The 22,320-nt window shown below is 37.6% G+C and overlaps 1 protein-coding gene across 4 annotated transcripts in view; it reads right to left on the bottom strand.

Moving 5' to 3' along the window:
- focad (focadhesin) overlaps window positions 1-22,320 on the bottom strand; it is a 146,424-nt gene that overhangs the window by 78,382 nt on the left and 45,722 nt on the right. For 3 of the 4 annotated variants that reach the window (XM_012962109.3, NM_001374673.1, XM_031899765.1), the window contains exons 3-6: window positions 14,939-15,013; window positions 12,327-12,481; window positions 9,712-9,816; window positions 5,490-5,591 (exon numbers count right to left, since the gene is read on the bottom strand). In XM_012962109.3, the coding sequence (XP_012817563.1) occupies window positions 5,490-5,591; window positions 9,712-9,816; window positions 12,327-12,481; window positions 14,939-15,013 (437 nt within the window). 4 annotated transcript variants of the gene reach the window in all.

The raw sequence follows: 22,320 nt of genomic DNA, 5'->3' as shown, positions 1-22,320 counted from the left end.
TGGAGATTTTGGGAAGAAATCTAGGTTTGTATCTGGTTTTTCCTTGATTTCTGACCAAAGCGCTGACTTCTGCAAGGGACCGCGGCCACAATTTTCCATGTAGAAAGAGGAGAGTGGTGTCTCTGAATAGCTGAAGTTGTCTATTTTTAATCAATGTATAGTTTATATGGGTTTTTTCACAGGTAAGGGGCAATTTTGTCTGAAAAACTTTGAGATGTGCACATAAATTGCAGCCCCATTGTAATGCATTGCCCCTGTTTTGGGGCATTTGGTGGCCACGTCTTTATGTGCACCCATACATATGGGGTATCGTTTTATTCAGGGGAACTAGCAGATTGATGTTTAGTAAGTTTTTGGTAGTTGCCATGGAGATTTTGGGGAGAAATCTAGGTTTGTATCTGGTTTTTCCTTGATTTCTGACCAAAGCGCTGACTTCTGCAAGGGACTGCGGCCACAATTTTCCATGTAGAAAGAGGAGAGTGGCGTCTCTGAATAGCTGAAGGTGTGCACTTTTCAGAAATATATAGTTTGTGGGGGTTATTTCACAAGTAGGGGGGGTTAACACTGAAAAACTGCAGGTAGTGCACATAGAGCACAGCACCCACATTTTTAGCTGTAATTGCCCTTGTGCATTGCCCCTGCTTTGGAGTGTTTGATGCCCATGTCTTTATGTGCACCCATACATATGGGGCATCATTTTATTCAGGAGAAGTTTGTCTTTCAAATTTGCCTTTGTTAGAAAATTTTTATGAGATTTTTTTTTGTCAAATCCACATTTGATCATGCGTCCAAGTTTACGTTTTAGAAAAAAAAAAAATGTCAAAAAAAGTTCCAAATTTCACAATGCACTGACAAAAGGTATTTGGCTTTTGAGTGAAAACAACATTGCACCTAGAAACCTGAAGGTCTGTAGTTTCTAAAGATACCAAACATGAGGGGATATTCTAGATTAACATATAAGTTATGCTGCATCAACTGTTACAAGCGCTTTTCCGCTTTGTTCTGGTGTGATATTGTACTAAGTATTGCTTTAGTTTGGGGGTTACTTCTGGACAGGAACTGTGGGGTACCACCACATATTTGGTATCGTTGGACTTGGGAGTATCAGGGCTTTTACAAACAACAAAAAAAAGTGTGTAAAATTAACTTTTCTATGGAAAAAAAACTCAAAATATACAGAAATTTTTCATAATTTTATTTTTTTTTTACATATTTCACCCAAAATACACATCATATCTCCAGAAAAATTATAAAATTTGGTATGTATGTCGAAGCCCAATTAGTGACGAAAAACAAAATATATAATTTCCCTAGTTTCATGGAGGTTTTCCTACCAAAAAACATTTTTAAAGTGAATGAGTACAAAATGCTTAAAAAACGTCTGGCACTGGGGGGAACTGAAATGACGAATTCGGCTGGCACTTAAAGGGTTAATGCCTTTTTTGCAGCCCCATGTGGGACATACTGCTCAAATTCAACACCCCAATTTACTTTTGGAATCTTCTGCAAGCACATGTGACGTCAAGTGAGAAGTGATTATCGCTTGAAAACACTCAATTCTTCATGTTCAATCTATAAACACCTGTGACTTGACAAGATACAAATACAATACAAAGCTACAAATTTTATTAATATAGCTGGTAGAAAATAGATTGGTACTCATAAAATATAAATGACTACCTGCCGTTTTGTTTTATACTGTGTCAAGATAAGATTCAAGTAAAAATATTTAAATCATAAATTTGGATGTATCAATAGTCTGAGCAAATAAGAGATTATAAAGTATCCTACTACTGTACAACATGTTCAACAGTCCTACATTTTATACTGTGAGGAGGTATGATCCCAAGACAGCATTCAGCATAATTTATAATCTGTGCCAATTTAAATGCTATTTGTAGAGTTTATTTTGGCAGCTTCGGGCAATAACACTACAGCAGGCTCTTGGAGCCCCTCCTTGAGATCTCCCGGCTGTGTGCTTTAGGCCTGCTGTCACTACCAGCTGCATATGGGAAATCTCTCCACAGTAAAAGTAAGCCAGGCCACACAGGGTGGTCTCCATACTTATCATCTGCATCCAAAACCCAAGTTTAGAATTTAGATTAGAAAAAAGTTAACTCTATTTCTGAGAAGTTATTTATTCAAATAGAAGAAAGCAGCTGAACCAAAAAATCTAAACCATAAAACTAATGATAAAGCCACGTGCAGGGGCAAAACAAGCATCAGATATATGTTCTGACCTCATTTTATTTTTTAATCTTAGTAGTAAATAATGTATTTTGGCACTTATTTATCAATTATACATAATCAAAAGGGTAGAAATGGCATTTTGTACAGTGAATTTCACCCTTGCTCATGTTAAAGACCCATCTCAAATGTGTATATATTTATTAGCCCGCTAATTTATGCCACTTTATATATGATGTATACTATGGCACAAAAGGGTTTAAGAAATAACCATATGATCTTCTGTTAATGTCCTTTGGATAGACACATTTCTATTATGTATGCCTAAAATATATATTATATATATATATATATATATATATATATATATATATATATATATACACACACACATATATACACAGCACATATATAATATGTATATATACAGTGGCTTGCAAAAGTATTCGGCCCCCTTGAACATTGTGTCACATTACAGCCACAAACATGAATCAATTTTATTGGAATTCCACGTGAAAGACCAATACAAAGTGGTGTACACGTGAGAAGTGGAACGAAAATCATACATGATTCCAAACATTTTTTACAAATAAATAACTTCAAAGTGGGGTGTGCGTAATTATTCAGCCCCCTTTGGTCTGAGTGTAGAACCACACACAGGTGCACTCTATTTAGTCATTAGCACCCATCAGGCAATGTCTATGGGCAACTGACTGCAAAGTATTGACTCAAGGGTCTGAATAATTACGCACACCCCACTTTGCAGTTATTTATTTATAAAAAATGTTTGGAATCATGTATGATTTTCGTTCCACTTCTGTAAATATAATTTTTTAATGGTCACTAGGGGGTTAATGTGCATATGATGACACTGGCCCTCCCTGGATTCATGGGAGGAGGTTATTTAAACTCAGCTGCTGTATGTATTTGCACCTTGAAAAAGGTCCCAAAAGGGACCGAAACATCGGTTGTACATGCAATTATAATACACAAGAGACTTTTTTGAAACACAAAGACCCTTGGTGCTGGCTGTTTTATTTTGATATATATATATATATATATATATATATCTGTAACACAAAGTAACTGGTACCGCACTCACAGGGCTTCCAAAATGCCAAAAAATGTATTCAAAAGTTGTGTCTAACGTTTCGGCTACCACTGCAGCCTTTCTCAAGTGTCCAATAAACAGATTATTTAACCCTTTACCTGTCAAGCATATAGTTACTACATTTGGTGCAATTGTTTGGTGAAAAATTATGTCTTATTTTCCAAAAATATATTGTTTTCTGGGGTCTTTGTACAGTTAGCTCTGTTTGCAGAAGTTAAGTTGGCAGGCAAGAAAATTCATATGCTCTAATTTCATTTGGGCCTGTACATATCACATACGTTGGTATATCTATACATATTGGACATCAAACTGTTCAGTAGACCTCTGGCATTCATATTTAGAGTGATTTGTCTTTATATGTAAAATAACCATTTGCGATAAATGCGGCAAATTGCATTTTAAGGCAATTTTAAGAAATAGCATAAAAACCGCTAAGTTTAAAAACGCTTTGATGTTTGGTGAAGAATGAAATCTTTACCTATTTTGGATTCAGAATGTAAACTTTCCAAAAATACATGGTTTTTGGGGAGGCCTCTGTACATAATATGTTCTGTTTGCAGAAGCTGAGTTTTATATGGTTACCTAATGACCTCTAGGAGATAAGATGCAATAGACTGGAATCTTTTAAAAAGGAATTACAAATGTTTATAAAAAACACATAATTTTAGGAACGCATCACAATTTGGTAGTTTGGAGTGGAAAGACATGTTCTTCCCAAAAATGTTTAGTTTGCTAGGGTAAACCTTCTGTTAGTGGAAATTTTCCTGGAAATCTAAAGTATGCAGATTTCTGGAGTAGTGCTTTAGAAATCTGGTATTGCACTGCTGAGAATTTTTGACCCATACAAATAAGAAATCTCCATAAAATCTCCAAAAACTGTTTCTGATATATATGTGTTTTTATTATGTTTTTTTTAATTTTTTTTAGACATTTAAAAGCCTATATCTTATTAAAGAAATGGAATTACACCCAAATTGTAGCATATTGTGAAATGCTTAGGTTGTTCTCTCAATAGTTGCCTTAAAGCAGGGGGTGGCCACGTCGATCGCGGTCCACTAGTCGATCCCCAGTGGATTTCTTTTGGACCGAGGTGAAGCCAGGGGATGCGGAAGTGCGCCGTGAATGCATACGTACGCTGCGTCGCATACGTGGGCTGCGCCTTGGGGGAGGAGTCATCGGTCAACCGACGATGGAAAAAGTCTGCCCACCCCTGCCTTAAAGAGATACTGACATCTCTATTTTTTAAATATATCATAACACTGTCTTTGCATGAGCTTTATAATTTTAGAAAAGTATTTGCACAAAGCTTTAACATTACCTATCTGATCCCCCATGTTCCTCTATGAGGGGACTTCCATATTTGTGTAGCAGGAGTCCATTAGCATTAAAAACTATAACTGACAGGCTGAGAAGGAACAGTCACGTTGCCAAACTTATTAACTTTAAGTAACAATTACTTACAAAAGGAGCCCTGTCAGTAAAAACTGATCAACACAACCTATAGGTAATTTTTTATGCACATTAATATTACGAAAAGTATTTTTTTCATGTCAGTATCACTTTGAGTCTCCCCATATTTTTCCTGTTCAGATGATCAGAAGCGTCATAGGAAAAAAAAAAAAACGCTGAGCTGTGAAAAAAAAAGTTCCTATAATGCCACGCTCCTGCATCAAGACCCCTGTACATGGGCAGATTGTAAGACTATGAGGAAGCTTCCTGCTGTATAGCTCAGATCACACATTTCTTCCTAAGAGGGGGAGAGTGCTTAGCATTCTTTAGGGAGGGGGGAGCAGGAGAGGGGAGAGAGCTGCACAGACTCTGGCACAGGAAAAAAGGAGACAAGAAATCCTGTGTTTCTTTTGATATTGGACTTCCTGTGAGTGCTTATGGCTGTATTTACATAGACCTTTCTGATAAAGCTTACTTAGTTTTTACCTTTCCTACTCCTTTATAGGTACGCGTGCGTCTGCTTTTTTTTTTCATTTACTTTTTAAATGTATTCAGTCCCCTAATAGAACTCATAACTGCCAATATCTAGATTCTGGTAACTATGAAGAGAACTTAAGGAGGGAAAGTAATAATTTTTTGGAGTGAACTCTTTTTCCTTAACTACTGTTAAGTTTTGTCTGTGCTTTTTCTACAACTTGACTTTAACACATTTTGGGACATAAAGTAAATGTTTTGCCATTACCTTTCATGACACAGCTGAGGCAAAGTAGAAATCTGCTGCAGAAGTGCAGGCCAACAGTCTGGTCTGTTTTCCAGTATGCTGATGAATGGATGAGGGGGGTTCCTGTAGAAGGACAAACATTAGGTGGCAGGATACAGTATTTCAGTTGTAAAAAAGCACACTGCATTTACATGTTTCTAGTCCTGTATTTTTTAGTGAATCGAGGTGTGTGATAGGGGATATATAAAAGGGCCTGTTCACTTATTTTAATTGCTTTTTACATACAATTCTTCTGGATTTTCGAAAATTTAGGTTTTAAAAATGATGTTTGATGAACATGAACTGCTCAATTATAGTTCAATAAGAGTTGATTTGCCTTTTCAAACTGAAAACTTAACAGGCAGATGGCTGGAAAATCTGGCTACACGCACTGGTATCCAAATTGGCCAATTGGCTGAATGGGGATTAAACAGTATGCCTGATCAAGCATCAAATGATAAAGCAAATTAAAATCAACTCTAGCTTCTAAACTGTCTTATCAGGGGTGATGCCACTTATAATTTATATAATTCACAAATATCCACAAGAGATAAAATGATCCACTTTTGGTTAATAAATCAAATCCATCCCCCCCCCCCCTTTAAACTAAAGTTAAAGGGATACTGTCATAATTTTAATGGTGTACTTTTTATTTCTAAATTACACTGTTTACATAGCAAATAATTCACTCTACCATTTAAAATGTTATTCTTGAACCAACAAATGTGTTTTTTTTATCTGTAATATTGGTGTGTAGGCAGCCATCTCAGAGCATTGTTCCAGAGCCTGAGCTTTCAGAAAGAGCCAGCGCTACACATTAGAAACTGCTTTCAAATAACCTATTGTTTCTCCTACTCCCATGTAACTGGAGAAGTCCCAAGCCGGACATGGATTTTTTACTACTGGGTGCTATTCTGATATCTACTGGGAGCTGCTATCTTGCACCCTTTCCATTGTTCTGCTGCTGGGAGGGGGGCGATGTCACTCCAACTTGCAGCTCAGCAGTAAAGTGTGACTGAAGTTTATCAGAGCACAGGTCACATGGCTGTGGCACCCTGGGAAATGAAGAACATAAAAAAAATGACTAAATAGAAAGCATGAGTCTTATACCCTCAGAATGAATACTTAACCAACAGATCTATTAAAGAATCTTGCCAGACTGGAATATATATATCAGTAAATATTGCCCTTTTAAAACCTTTGCCTTAAACCACCATTTAGTGATGGGCTGTGTGCTCCCTCAGAGATCACATGACAGGAAATAATGCAGCTCTAAATGTAACAGGAAGTTGTGTGGAAGCAAAAGGCAGAACTCTGTCCATTCATTGGCTGATGGGGCCTAGCATATATGTGTGCCTTGGCTTGTTTTTGTGCACTGTGAATCCTATGATCCCAAGAGGCGGCCGAACCAAATCTGAATCCTTAAAATCACATGACTTTTGGTTACATGAACACAGAAGTAAAACATTTTTTAAGCACGCGCTTCGCACAAGCCTCTATTTAACCTTTCTGTATGCAAATTAAGATTCGGTTCGGTATTCGGCCAAATTTTTCACGAATGATTCATGGTTAGGCCAAACCCAAAAATAATGGATTTGGTGCATCCCTAATAACGATAAAGTTATCTATATTCAAATCTATTCAGCTAATCTATTAAGCTAATACATGTTACACTATTGCCTAGCCAGCATTTCTGGCAAAAAAATGGACAGGTCACATAAAGCCACATAATGTCACGACATGATTCCAAGGGTGGAGAAATAACATTGCCTTAGGTTTGGCCACCTGCAGTTCTGACACTGGATTCAGGAGACAGTTCTGCAACTTTGCTATATTTATGGAGGTTCCAAAATGCCTCAAAATGTATTTAGTCACAACTATCTTCCCAGAAAATGCAGACTGAGCAAAATGCAGAAAAAGATGTCGATGTGGCATAGCTGATTTCATGAAGGCAAAAGCACCGTGTATTTTCACCAACAGAAAATCAAAGGTTACACAAACTGAAATTACTCTGGACTAACAATGAGCTCACAATTACAGATAAAATGAAAAGATGGCCACTGTAAATGACAGCTTTGTATAATAAGCCGCAAGCAGCCTGAATTCACTCGGACGGAATAGAAAAAGAGTGAGCATTTAACTGCACAGAACTGGGAATAATTTAGCAGAGTAGCTACTGTCTTTGTCCAGCAAATAAAGGATTTCACATAGAGAAAAGGGAACTGTTTTGTGCCGAGGGCGAGAGAGAAAAGCTCTCCTATAAAGCTGCAGGAAACAGGATGTTGTACATTATTACTGACTTAGAAGAAGTTAATAGCAGGCCTTATAGTTGTATTCTGTAAATTGGGCCAAATGTTTGTCATGCATCAATTCACAAGGCTGTAGGCAACACTGAGGCTGTGAGGAATTTCTTTCACTTTGCTTCTTTACAATGCTACTGGTATTAATACCTGAGGTGGACTAATTGTGATTTCAGGCTGTGATAAACATGTCTTCCAGAAGTGAAAAGAATATAAAACAGTTCTGCTTTATTTGTCCCAGCAATTGTAGACATCTATAACTCTCTTGTGAGTTTATTGTGGTTTATTCTCTCTTCCCAGTCTAAATATTCTCCTTCAAAACATACTGGGCATTGCAAGTTATGCATGGATACTGGTAACATAACTCTGAAGATAGAAATTCTACTTTGCCTTATTTAACATGAACTCAGCTATTGATTTATTTGCTTAAACTGGGCAATATAAAAAAAGGCTTTCCTATAATTGGAAATATTTTGGATATTTGGGTTTCAAATACGAGATGCAAAGGTGTTACTTATATTCCTTACACTGCATTCATGTACTAATGACCCAAGTACATGAATCATGATCAACAATGAAGTAGTATACTCAGGGACATAATTAAAGGGGTTGTTCACTTTTGAATTCATTTTTAGTATGATAGAATGTTTTAGAGTGATATTCTAAAACAATTTGTAACTGGTCCTCATTTTTTATTATCTGTGTTTTTAATGATTTGGCTTTTAATGCAGCAGCTCTCCAGACATACTAAAAGTTAACCTAAGGTGAACAACCTCTTTATCAATGTCAAAAATGTACCTTGCAATTAAAAAAAAATTTGGCAATAAATATTACATCTATTTACAATTGAATTATATTTGTCATGGGAGTTCATGTTGAGCCTCAAATGCATTGACAGATGCACATGCATTTCAATATTTTTCCCTGCTTTTCTTGTTGACCCACCTACAATGCAAGGGAATGTCTTCACCTACAGCTCACCTACTTCATGCAGATGAAGAAAGTGGGTTAAACAGAAAGATAGGCAAAACCTCTATGGTTGATAGACTTCCCATAATTCAGAGATTTCTAGATATCAGTTTTTTGGATAAGGTATTCCCTAACTTATCAGGAGGTGCCATATGGTTTCTTTTCTGTAAAACTGCAAGCAGACTATGCCACATATTATAGATGTTCTTAGTGCAACTATATTCTTTATATAGTAAGCGGAGGCTTTGAATATGGTTAATATAGTAGCAATACCGCACCTGCTACCAATGTATTTAGACTCATATTTCAGTATCCAAACAAATAATGCATGGTCACAGCATAAGACTAGAACCCAAACAGCACTGTGCGTTTTTCATGTATAAAAATAACTTTTATATTGTTTATGCATTTTAAAAGTTTTTTTGCTATGTCCTACATCATATATGTCAAACACAAGGCCCGGGGGCCAAATCCGGCCCACCTGGCTGTTTTTTGTGGCCCTTGGTGATTGTGTCTGACCATCCAGCCTGACAAATTTCCATTTTCCTCACATAGTAACTAAGACTAAGGGGTATATTTATCATGCTGTGTAAAAAATGGAGTGAAGCATTACCAGTAATGTTGCCCAAGGCATCCAATCAGTAATCAGATTTCAACAGTAGCGAAAGCATCTATTGGCTGCTATGAGCAACATCACCGTTAATGTCTTACTCCACTTTTTACACATTGTGATAAATATACACATTGTGATAAATATACCCCTAAGTATCTTACTAAGTATATTAATAAAAAATTTGGCCCGCGACTTAGCCTGTGTTTTAGATTTTGGTCCCCTTATGTGATTGAGTTTGACACCCCTGTCCTACATAATACACTACGCTTTCAGATGGCTAAATCAAACATATTCTGATTTTTCGCCAGAAGTTATATCTTACCAAATTTTATAAATGCCCAAATCTTTGTGTTCCCCATCCTTTTCTGCATTCCTTGCTTGAGTATATAGGAGGCGCCATACACATTTCAGCAGTCCTTGTACAGTCCTATTGAAGAAAAAAATGTGTTTGTCCAATTTATCAAGCACAGAACAGAGTTCAGGTATTTTTCAATGATAAATCAAAATAGTTTATCAGCTGTTCAGCCATTTAATTGTTCCACAAAAAATATTTTTTATGCTGAGATCCAACAGTGCATACATTTCAAGATCTATCAACTGTGTTGCTCACTGACTGCTTGTCTTTCTATTTTAAAATAAGGATAACGGTTACTCACACATGAAATTATATATAGCAGGGGAAGAGACAGCAAAGAGATTTTTTTACAAAGACACTTAAAAGTAGTAAGGCATAAAAACTGGAAGTGATCTTCAACAGTCTTCAAAGTGCAAACAGAATATAAATAGGATGGCATCAATATAGAGAGAAGACAATGAGCATAAAAAGTAAATATGTATATGATATATCATATGAAAAATAAGAAAATATAATATATAGACCCATGGGGTATGTAAAGCAGAGAAATATATCAAGGGATTTGTTTAACAGAAAATGAGAAAACTAAGCATGCAGAAAAAGCTAGCACAAAAACATTGGTAAAGGGGTTGTAAACCAACCATAACACTGTTCCACTGCGCCCCCTGGTTTTGCTATAGAAGTTGCCAAAAGACATAATTATAGATGCTAGAAAATTCACCACTGAGAATTCTACTGATCAAAACTTCATTATAAATGCAAAATAATTGACTAATGAGAATGCTGGTTCCCAGCACTGTGTCAGGCATGTTGCACATAGAGATATTTATGACATTTTTTCCCCTTCATTATATGACACTGGAATCAGACATGGGGATAAAGAACAGACTTGTTCAGTGCTCGGAAACTGTGCTTAATGCTTCCAACTCCAATTGCAGGAAGAAAGAGCATAGAGCCAGATTTACACAGATCAGCTGGGATTCATACATTCATACATTTGCATATTAACGCAGTCATTGGCCCTGGAGATTTTGGGATAAGTTTAGGAAAAGTTTTATTGTGCAATATTGCTTTAAGAATACAACCCTGATGTTGCTGGACTACAGCTCCCCGCATGCTTCACCCTTCATTATATGGTACATTATTCTCGATTTGTAGTTCAGCGATAATTGAATAATGTTTGATTTGTAACGATATACAGAAATTACATAAAAATCACCACATTTAGCTTAGCTTTCTTATTTGGTGCTTTGCCATATTTATCCATTTTACATTTGGCAGAATGTGTATTTTCTGAAAATATTAGGTTTTTTTATTTGCCACTTTTACCACATATAAATCAGGCAGTGTATGTTTTGGTAGTAGAAATATATGCCATGAAATATTTAAGAACTAACTTCTTTTTAGGGTCTCTAAATGCCAGATACTTTGGTAATCCTATGCACAATGGAATCAAACTGTTCAGTGGACCCTTGACTTTCACATTTAGGATATTTTTTCTTGGTACCTAATGCTATGTTGGAGATCAGGTGCTTGAAAGTGGAAGCTTTGAGGTGATTTTTAGGTATTTTATCAAAACCGCCAAAACTGGGAAAGCATTGCAATACGTAGTTCGGAGTAGAAAGACACGGGTGACCATTTTTGGTTCATCCGAATGTGTACTTCGTTTCATATAGAAACTGCTAAGTTCAGAAATAGATTGTTGTTTGGCACTTATGAGTAGAAAGACATGGTTACCCATTTCGGATTTGGCAGAATGTGTATTTTTTTAAAAAAATTACAGGATTTTTGGCTTTGGAATCTAAAGTATGCCGTATTCTTCTGCAGTGCTCTGAAAATTCTGTAATATACTAGAAAATTCTGTAATATACTACTGGGAGTTTTTGATCTCTAGAAGTGTGAAATCTCCGTAAAACTATACATATCTGGTATTGGCACATTTGAGAGACGTGAGGCTTTTTGAATCAGTTGAGTTTTTGTCCATGAAATAAAATATTTTTCTGGTATAAATGCCCATAAATGAGAGAGCACAAAATGTTCAAAAAATGTCTGGCACTGAGCGTAACTGAAATGTTTGGCAAGATTCTTTATCGGGTCTCCAACAGGTCTGGGGTATATTTATCCTTTAAACATATCAAACTATATGAAAACTATTATAAAATATAAATTGTTTGTTTAAATGGGACACTAAGAAAAATGGCATTGCAGTATTTCAGAAGCTTTCTGGTTAACAGATTTCCAGATTATAGATCCCTACCTATATAACAAAAGCTGATGCTACTGAAACATACTGCATGGCTGTATGAAATCAATGATCCATTGACATATTACAGAAATCCCCCTATAAGCAGTTATTACCAGTGCCACCCCATTAAATTAGTGTGTCCAATTGTGTTTTCTCTAATGGCAGATTTCAGGTTAAAAACTCAAAAGTGTGCATTCTTACACAAAAATCTATCCCATGTAGTCAAGCAGATGCTGTGCCTTTAGTGCATTCTAAAGACGAAGCAAAAGGTAGAAAATTGTGTTCTCTCTGCTGAATTGCAACATGTGGCACTATTATTAAACAGTTCTTTACTTACCCAGCAGAAGGTATAAGGTTCAAAATTCCATTAAGAACATAATCGAAATCAGCATGATCCTGTTCAACCAGTAGCACCAATGCTTCACAACATGCTGTCCTTACAACCACATTATTACTGCAGCACTTCTCCCAAAGAATATTCAGAGCTGGGGTCTGAAAAGTAAAACATTGTATCGATTATTAATTATTTATATTCCATTTGATGCAGTAAAATAAAAGCATTCTTCCTCCAGTTCTGAGTTCTGCAAAAGTCTACTTAAATATATGTTCCCATTATGCTAAAGTTTTCCATGAGAAAACCAAACAAAAAGACATTTACTGTACTTGGTATTCTACTTTATATCACATACTTTAAATAATATCTGTCTGATCACCCGTTCTGGTATCTGATAATGGAACTCCTGCCCCAAAATAGATTATAGGAGGTGCACAGTTGTTGCAAATTAGGCCCCCCGCAACCAGACCCTCCAGTGCCCTGGCCCGCTCCCAGTTAAAATACTTATTTCCCCTTATTTTGGGACAGCCACCAGTTTGCCAATGTGCAATAGCGTGTGGTAGTACTCATATTGTTTTTGTTAACCCTCTTCTCCACTTACAGAGCTAGTTTACTGTTTTTCTTTTAAATAAATATTTAAAAACATATACGCCACTGATGCCTCAGGGGGCTTATACTCAAGTCAATACGTTTTTCCAGTTTTCATAGGTAAAATTAGGTACCTCGGCTTATATTCGGATTGGCTTATACTCGAGTATATACGGTAGGTAGCAGGCTCAGATAGCAGATAAAAAAAAACTGCTTTCATGGGTAGCAGAAGACTTGCTTACGTATGCTAAGAAACAGGAACGCAAAGGTGGCAATTGCGATGTTGATTTCTGTTTAATCATTTCCACTAAGATTTAACAGTTTTGTTGGTGTATATGGTTAAAAGGTTATTGGTACCATTTATGATACTGTGTGATTGCAAGGGAAACATATGTGATCTGTTTAATAGACGACTGGAAATACAGGTGATCACACAGGTGATATGCTGCATTTGAATTACACAGGGTAAAATAACCAATCTGAGAAACCTTAGGACTTTGAAGACCAAATTGCATGACACACACATTAAAGGGAAGGAAAGGTAAAAACTAAGGGGCTGATTTACTAAACACGAATTCGAATTGGAAAAATTCCGATTGGAAAACGAACATTTTGCGACTTTTTCGTATTTTTTGCGATTTTTTCGGAAATTGTCGCGACTTTTTCGTTACCAATACGATTTGCGCGAAAAAACGTGAGTTTTTCGTAGCCATTACGATTCGCTCGTATCTTGTCGCGACTTTTTCGTATTGAGCGCTCATAAGCGGTGGGCGAAACTTTCAGACTTAGCATGATTTTGGAAGCCTCCCATAGGACTCAATGGCACCCTGCAGCTCCAACCTGGCCCAAGAAAAGTCACCATACTGAAGCTTGAATGAATCCGAATGTTTCGTACTCGGCGTGAAAGCTGCGAAAAAGGCGCGACATTTCGCCCAAGTTTTAACGCTACGAAAAAATCTCCAGATTTTGGGCAACATTCGGAATGGCAACGAAAAAGTCGCGACAATTTTCCGAAAAATCGCAAAATACCGATCATTACGAAAAAAACGCAATCGGACGCATTCGGCCCATTCGTGGGTAAGTAAATGTGCCCCTAAGGGGCAGATTTATCAAAATGGGAATTTAGAGCTTAATACATTAAAATCAGAAAGGTCTATGTAAATACAGCCATAATCACTTACAGAAAAGCTACACTGAGTCCTCTATCAAAAGAAACACAGGATTTCTTGTCTTTTTTTTGTGCACACATGACCTTCGGTATCAGATTTCCTCTCAAAAAAATCCTTTATTCCAGGGGTCAGAGTCTGCAGCACCTCTCTCTCTTCTCCTGTTCCCCCTCCCATAAGAATTCATAAAACTCTCTCCCCCCACAGGAATGTGTGATCTGAGCTACAAGGGCTAGAGCTGCAGCAGGAAGATACAGTACAAAGACCAAGCTAAAATGCCAGCTTAAACAATATGAGGGAGCTTCTTGGGCTCTTTACTCCGGTATGGTTAAGCTTTCTGTAGAATAAATATAGCGTTCTAGGTGGCACTAATGTGGCGAATCTAATGGCAGTAAAATGCCAAAATTACTTTCCTTCTCCTTCAATGGGTCAATAATAAAATGGTTTAGAAAATAACCACAGTAAATTATGTCTTGCAGTGAGACATGAGTTTCTGCTTATAGAAACAAAGGGTGGTTTTAAACGTCCTTTATTACATGGTTAGGTACATCTTGGTTTTTTTTGCAAACACAAAGATGCAAGTAATGGGAATTTAATTTATTACAGGTAATTAGAGACAGAATTTTATTGTTCTGCTTGCTACAAAACATAACAGAAATTAGCCAGAAAGGTCTCAAATGCAGGCATTTTCCCAAAAGTAATGTTATTTACATGATTTACAATGTTAGCGGGCAAGGCATTTTCAGGGAGATCTATCGCCTGCAGTTGTGTATAGTTACTGCAGGCAATAAATCTTCCAATGTGCCAGTGCCAGTGTTTTAGGCTGTTTTATATTCCTTTTTTATTTTCTTGTAATCTTACCTGATTTGAAGACTGTTTTATCTTCCCCAATGAGACATTTTCTTTTAACACAGATGCAATGAGCTGAGTCACCGCCTATTAAAAAGTAAAAGGAAGCCTGAATACCATAATTAAATACTTTCCATTTCTGCATTTTTTTATTTTTTTTTTTTTTTTTTTAGAAAATCCAGATATGTACTTAAATGCAATTAGTGCAGAGAAGCAACATGCATTAGAAATATCCTTGATTTTTCAGATGATCTGATAACCTTTACTTACAGTGATACTGTATAATATATATTGATTAAAGCTGCAAGATTCCATTGAACCTTGATAATCACATCTTTTTTTTTTTTTTTTTACAGTACAGGTATGGTATTCCTGATTCGTAAACCTGTTACCCAGAAAGCCTTATTACAGGAAGGCCATCTCCCACAGTATCTATTTTCTGGAAACAGCTTTATTTCTCCGGAATAAAACAGCGCCTTGTACTTGAGGGTAACTAAGCTGCATGGATCTATATTGTTGGCAAAACAATATTATTGGTTTTATTTAATGTTTAGATGAATTTATACAGGCTAAAGGTATGGTGCCCCAAATTACAGAAAGGTTCCTTATCAGGAAAACCCCAGGTCGCAAGCATTTAAGATAGTAGGCCCCTTACCTGTATATCATTTTTGAGCATGCATCTACTCAGTTTAATATATGGACACCTGTTTTTGAAAACTAGATGTATTTTGACTATACTAAAACATAACACAGAAATACGGTATGCTTCTTAAAGACATAGCCTTACAGACTTGTCATTGGCGTGCTGGAATTAAAGAGACGAAGGGGGCTTAACGCTGGCCTGGCCCTGCCGGCCCGGGGGTGAGTAAATGTGGCCCGTGAGCCAAAAAGTTTGCCCACCCCTGGATTAGGGGCTAAACATGCTGGATAACATGCTCCTGAACACGTACCTCTAAAGTAGACTATAGTCATTAAGTAAGAACCTAAAGAACTTCTATAACCAACACATACATGGAAAGGTGTGGAAGTGGAAATAAGGTTTTGAATCAAGGACACATTAGGATATGCCTCCAAGAGAGAAAACTAAGCCAACAACTTACCATTCAATTTTCTACCCATGAGTTATTTACCTAAATATAAAGCTACACAAGTCCAATTGAACTTTGCTTTGAACTTAACAGAATATCTTTCATTACATTTTTGCTATCAGTTATCTTCTTTAATTTCTTACCCATCTGGTGCCAACCAAGAACTCATCTTGTGATGGAAGGAACCTCCTTAAAGAGAGCATATTTGGATTTTTCCATGTGTCATTTGACACAAACTTGTGACACTAATGCTAAGACTAATGTCCTTTGCTTGCCTAAAACGGAAAGCCTTTTTTTGGGAAGGGGGGTCAGAGCACCTGTGCTTGTGATATAACTATTGATAAAGCAGGATGGTAGCAATTGTCTAACCACCAAGTATCATAGAGAAGACAACCCATCAGCTAATATCTAGGGCTGACCAGTGTTGCACATGGAATGCAGTCTGTTGGGATACCCAATGAATGTCCCAGATTAATTTAGCTTGCTGCAGCCATAAAGGGCCTCTGCAGAATCATTTGGATGCCTTTATTGCACTGTTTATACTCTGTAAAAAAAAAAAACTCCACATCTTTATGCAAAACAAAGCCAACTATTGCAAGCCTGGGGTGATTAATAAACAGTCCTTTTTAGCTGTTTAATATAGCATCAGTAAGGAGAAGCATATCATTTTCACTGCCTGGCTCAGTCACACCCCACTCTATCCATTTAATGAGTTAGATATTCGGCAAAGACAAAGCATCCCGTAACTGTCTCCGTGGTCTCCCGCCTTCTTTTGTCTGTTCCCCTCACCACTTGCTCTCTTGACCCTATGCCTTCCTCTCTGCTCAAACACTGCATTCCTGAACTTACTCCGGCTCTTACTCACATCTTTAACTCTTCTCTGACCTCTGGAAGCTTCCCCTCTTCCTTCAAACAGGCCTGTGTCAAGCTCATCCTAAAAAAGGCCACGCTGGACCAGTCCTGTCTCTCTAACTACCGCCCTGTCTCGCTTCTACCGCTTGCCTCCAAAATCTTAGAGCGTATTGTCTTCTCCCGTATTACTAACTTTCTCAATGACCATAATTTATTAGACCCTCTGCAATCTGGTTTTCGGCCTGCGCACTGCGCACTCTACTGAGACAGCATTGTGCAGAGTTACAAAAGATCTTCAGGTTGCCAAAGCCAAAGGTCACTTTTCCATACTAATCCTCCTAGATCTATCGGCTGCGTTTGATACGGTTGACCACTCCCTCCTGATGCAAATTCTGCATTCGATTGGTCTCCGCAGTCAGGCTGCATCCTGGTTCATTCACTGTCTCCTATGCTAACAACACCTTATCTCCAGTTCCTCTTAATGTGGGGGTACCTCAAGGCTCTGTACTTGGGCCGTTGTTGTTCTCCCTCTACACGCTGTCTTTGGGAGATCTTATCCGTTCATTTGGCTTCAAATACCAACTGTATGCTGATGATATCCAAATTTATCTGTCGACCCCTTCATTAACAGCTGAAACTGAGACTCAAATCTCTAACTGGATGAACCAACGCCACCTCAAACTCAACCTAACAAAAACTGAACTAATGATCTTTCCGCCTAAGCCTGGTCCTACCCCCCTTTTCTATCTCTATTGATGGCACCCTCATCAACCCCGTCGATTCGGCGCGTTGTTTGGAGATGATCTTTGACTCCAGTCTCTCCTTTTCTAACCACATTAACACCACTGTCAAAACCGGTCACTTTTTCTTACGCAATATTGCCAAAATGCGTCCCTTTCTTTCTACTGCAACAGCTAAGCTGCTCCTGCATGCTCTCATCCTGTCACGACTGGACTACTGCAACCTGCTATTAACCGGCCTCCCTAACTCCCATCTTTCCCCCCTACAGTCTATATTAAACACTGCTGCCAGAACTCTCCTCCTCTCATCCAGGAGAGTTCAGGCCCTTCCCCTGCTAAAGTCCTTATCGTGGCTTCCTATCAAACAAAGAATACCTTACAAACTTCTTCTCCTAACCTTCAAAGCCCTCCATTCCTCTGCTCCTCACTACATCTCGTCCCTTGTGTCTCCTTATGTTCCCGGCCGACTCCTTCGTTCCTCGCAGAGCAATCGCTTGGTTGCCCCCCCCCCCCCACTTCTACTGCGGTTTCCCGCCTTAAACCTTTCTGCCTGGCTGCCCCCTACATTTGGAATGCCCTCCCTGATTTCCTCAGGAGAGAATCCTCCCCCAGTCTTTTTAAAACTAAGGTTAAAGACTACCTTTTGGAGCACTCGCCCAGCACCTAATCTGGGAACTGGCACTTATATTGTAGTGTCACCCACTGTGACCTACAGCACTTATATTTGCCTATTTGTGTCTGTTAGTTACCCTCCCATATAGATTGTAAGCTCTACGGGGCAGGGACCTCCTTCCTCTTGTGTCCTCGACTCTTAACTTATTGCTGCTGTATTTATCTGTATTTATTATTATACTTTGTATTTATCTATTATCTTATTAACACCCTGTTTGTATTAATGTATTCTACTGTACAGCGCTGCGTACATAAGTAGCGCTTTATAAATAAAGATATATATACATACATACATACATACATACCCTTATGTAGTGAGCAGAGCTAAAGGTGGTAAGCAAAACAGTGAGCAAGACCATTCCATCTCTGTCGCTTACTAAATGCAGGCAAGAACTACATTAATCTGGGCCATTATGGGAGAACTGGTTACTGATATGTTTTGTCTGTAAAATGTTCTAATTCCTTTGGCCACAAGTATTTTACGATTGACAATTTCAATTTATCAAAACAGTACCAAGTGATAAGCAAAACTTTTTAGGAGTAGCTTAAACAAGAAGAAAGCTTCAATCACTGTGGGTGCCCAATGGGTGCGTATGTACAGTAGAGTGAAAAATCGAACTTAAACAAAAAAGCCAGCTTTTTCACTCTACTGTACATTTGTCTGTCCTGGGATTTTGAAGAAAGAAGAAGCGGAAGTGTAACATTGATTTCCTCAGGTGCACTTGAGGAAGGAATAAACAGAATTGTTTGACTGAAAGGCTCTCCAGTGGCCTATTTACATAAATAAACAAGAACTTGCCCTACACCACTGCCAAGACTCAGTGGGGCACTATTACTAATACTGTGCAAAATAGCCCAGATATTTTGTTATGTTTTAATTCAGTATCCTACCTGCAGCATACTGATCAAAGCTACATGTTAATAGTTTGCTATGGGTTACGGTATACAAAGGCAACTTTGCCCCATCTTTGTATATGGTACTAAGTATGTTTTAGGGTGTTCATTTACATAGTGAAAGTGTTCTACAGTTTGGCTTTCATCCCAATTCTTCAGCACCTCAGTTTTTTGGGTCCCTCATGCTGCAGTTTTGTTTAGATAGAAAATCTTCAAATGTCTCACACAAGCATACACAGGTGGCATACAGACCTGCTCACTCCTGCTTCTGTGAAGATTGACAAAACTATTGCAAATATAATGCATTAAAAACAAATGTATTTTTCTTTATAGATCACAGTTTTTAGGCATCTCTCCGCCTCAAGGCAGCTTCTCTCCTATTTGACAAGTGGACTGTGTGTTGGATTTTGAGTGACGGTTCACACTCCATCCTCATTGCTTTGTGCCAAGTTTGCATCATTACCACGTTACCTACTTCCTCCACCAAAGATCCTAACATCATTGCTATAGCCACATAGATACTGCACCTATCTAAGCACCTCTAATTGACCTGAATCCTAAATGTAAGCAAAGACACACTCCTTTCCCTTGCCTGCTGCTTTTTCTGTGTATCTGCAGATCATAATAGTAGAGTCAGATCAATACATGCCCATAGAAATATGCTTGAAAAAAGCTGCAGGCATAGGAAAGATGGTAACTGAGCCAATGAAGATTAAGCAGGAGTGGCCACCTAAATGTTTGACTCCAATGTGAGGTCTAATAACAGTGATCTATAAAAAATTTTACAAATCTTATTTATTTGAATTTCTTTTTTTTGGGATAGTTTCCCTTTAATATAGTCATGTTAAAAACTAAGTAAACCCCCATGGCAATTTTTGGAATTTTTAATACACATACAGCATAAAAATGTTTGGTTAACCTTTAAATAATATTGATAGATAAAGGTAATATAATAAAGGTAATATAAATATTGTGCACATTTACATTTTGTAGTACACTGTGTAATTTAAAATAAAAAAAAATTAAATTTTGCATGCAAAAAAAAAGTTTTATTATCACTAGCTCAAATACCTGCAATTATAATCAGGTGCACCAGACCAAACGCAAAAAACTATCTTGGAGGAACCTGCCTAATTTACACTATAGACATTTAGTTTGGTTTACACTTTGTTTCTGAAGTGTATGGTACCATCTTGCTGAGATTAAAAAAGTTCTCAGTAGCCTTTAGAAAGAAGATTACAGATGCTTATTAAACTAGGAAGGGATTTATAAAGATCACAAAACAATTGTACAGCAATAATTTTAGGAAGATCATCTACAATCTACTAGATTTCTGTGCCAGCAGAAAGATTTGCCATCCAGAAAGAACAATTGTGGTTGGTCAATGGTGTAGATCTTATGGTTTAGGGTGCTTTCGGGCATCAGGGACCACTATCAATTCATTGTACCAGAGGGTGCTTGAAGCTCAAACAAAAGACATTGCAGGACAACAATGACCAAAACCAATTCATGAAATTGAGGGTTCTGGATGAACAAATCCTGAATCTAAATTCAATCTTGTGTGTGCAAGAAACACCTAAGGGCTCTGGCACACGGGGAGATTAGTCGCCCGCAACAAATCTCCCTGTTCGCGGGCGACTAATCTCCCCGAATTGCCATCCCACCGATGACAATGTAAGTCGCCGGTGGGATGGCACACACTGAGCAGGCGATTCCGGCAAATCGCCGAAGTTGCCTCGCGAGGCATTTTCGGCGATTTGCCGAAATCGCGCCACTGCATGTGCCATCCCACCGGCGACTTACATTGTCGCTGGTGGGATGGCAACTCGGGGAGATTAGTCGCCCGGGAACAGGGAGATTTGTCGCAGGGGCGACTAATCTCCCCGTGTGCCAGAGCCCTAAAACATCACACATTTGAGATAAAAAAAAATTCCCAGTCAATTTGGGGGCAATATAAACTCCAAGGGTGTACATACTTTTTCCACAGAAAGAAAAAGGTATATTTGTAAATTTTTGGTTAAATAAATGACGGCAAATAACATTTTTCTTTACTTTTTTGATCAGTTACATCTCCTTTTTACCATTTAAATGAAGATCAAAAATCGATATGTAAATCATATGTTAAAAAAAAAACTTTACATGGACTGTACATGTGTTTCTAGAAAGTTTACTAGAAAGAATAAGAGTGCGTGTGTGTGTTTCCTCACAGGATTAAGAGGGTTTTAAAAAAAAAACCATATACATATAAACTTCTGATAATATCAAGAGTTTATAATAAGAGAATGAAGTAAATTTTCTGTTTGGTTAATAAGAAAGTAATATTTCAATTAAAGCATTCAAGACAAGTGAGGTGGCACAGGCTCTCTTTATTGTCTCTTTAAATTTCTGATGGAACACAGAGTTAGAGCAATACAATACCATTTGACATTGTCCTACTGCATTTTTCATCAGTTCAGTAAATGAATACTGTATATCTTGCAAGCAAAGAGATTAAGTCAGAAAATACAATATTGTTGTTGTATTTAAAAAGAATATTTCCTAGCTGAAACCTGGTTTTGATAGAATGACTGTAGTCTGGTGCATTGTTTGTAAATGGTTTGTCTACTACAGGTATGGGATCCCTTATCCGGAAACCCGTTATCAAGAAAGCTCCAAATTACTGAAAGCCTGTCTCACATAGACTCCATTTTAATCAAATAATTCAGAATTTTAAAACTGATTTCCTTTTTCTCTGTAGAAATAAAACAGTACCTTTTAATTGAGCCCAACTAAGATATAAATAATCCTTATTGGATACAAAACAATCCTATTGGGTTTAATTCATGTTTTATTGATTTTTTAGTAGACTTATGGTATGCAGATCCAAATTAGGTAAAGACTCGTTATCCGGAATCCCCTTGGTCCCGAGCATTCTGGATAATGGGTCCTATACCTTTACTACAATAACCCTTGGAGTTCATAGAGTCTAAGGGGCTGATTTACTAATCCACGAATCCGAATCCCGAATGGGAAAAAATCGGATTGGAAACGAACATTTTGTGGCTTTTTCGTATTTTTTGCAATTTTTTTGTCACCGTCGCGACTTTTTCGTAGCCGTTACGACTTGCGCGAATTGTCGTGACTTTTGCATAGCCATTATGACTTTCGT

The sequence above is a fragment of the Xenopus tropicalis genome, chromosome 1 (genome assembly GCF_000004195.4).
Source record: "Xenopus tropicalis strain Nigerian chromosome 1, UCB_Xtro_10.0, whole genome shotgun sequence".
Classification (NCBI taxonomy): Eukaryota; Metazoa; Chordata; class Amphibia; order Anura; family Pipidae; genus Xenopus; species Xenopus tropicalis.
The sequence above is the reverse complement of the archived record's forward strand: the minus strand, read 5'-3'. Positions and strand labels throughout refer to the sequence as shown.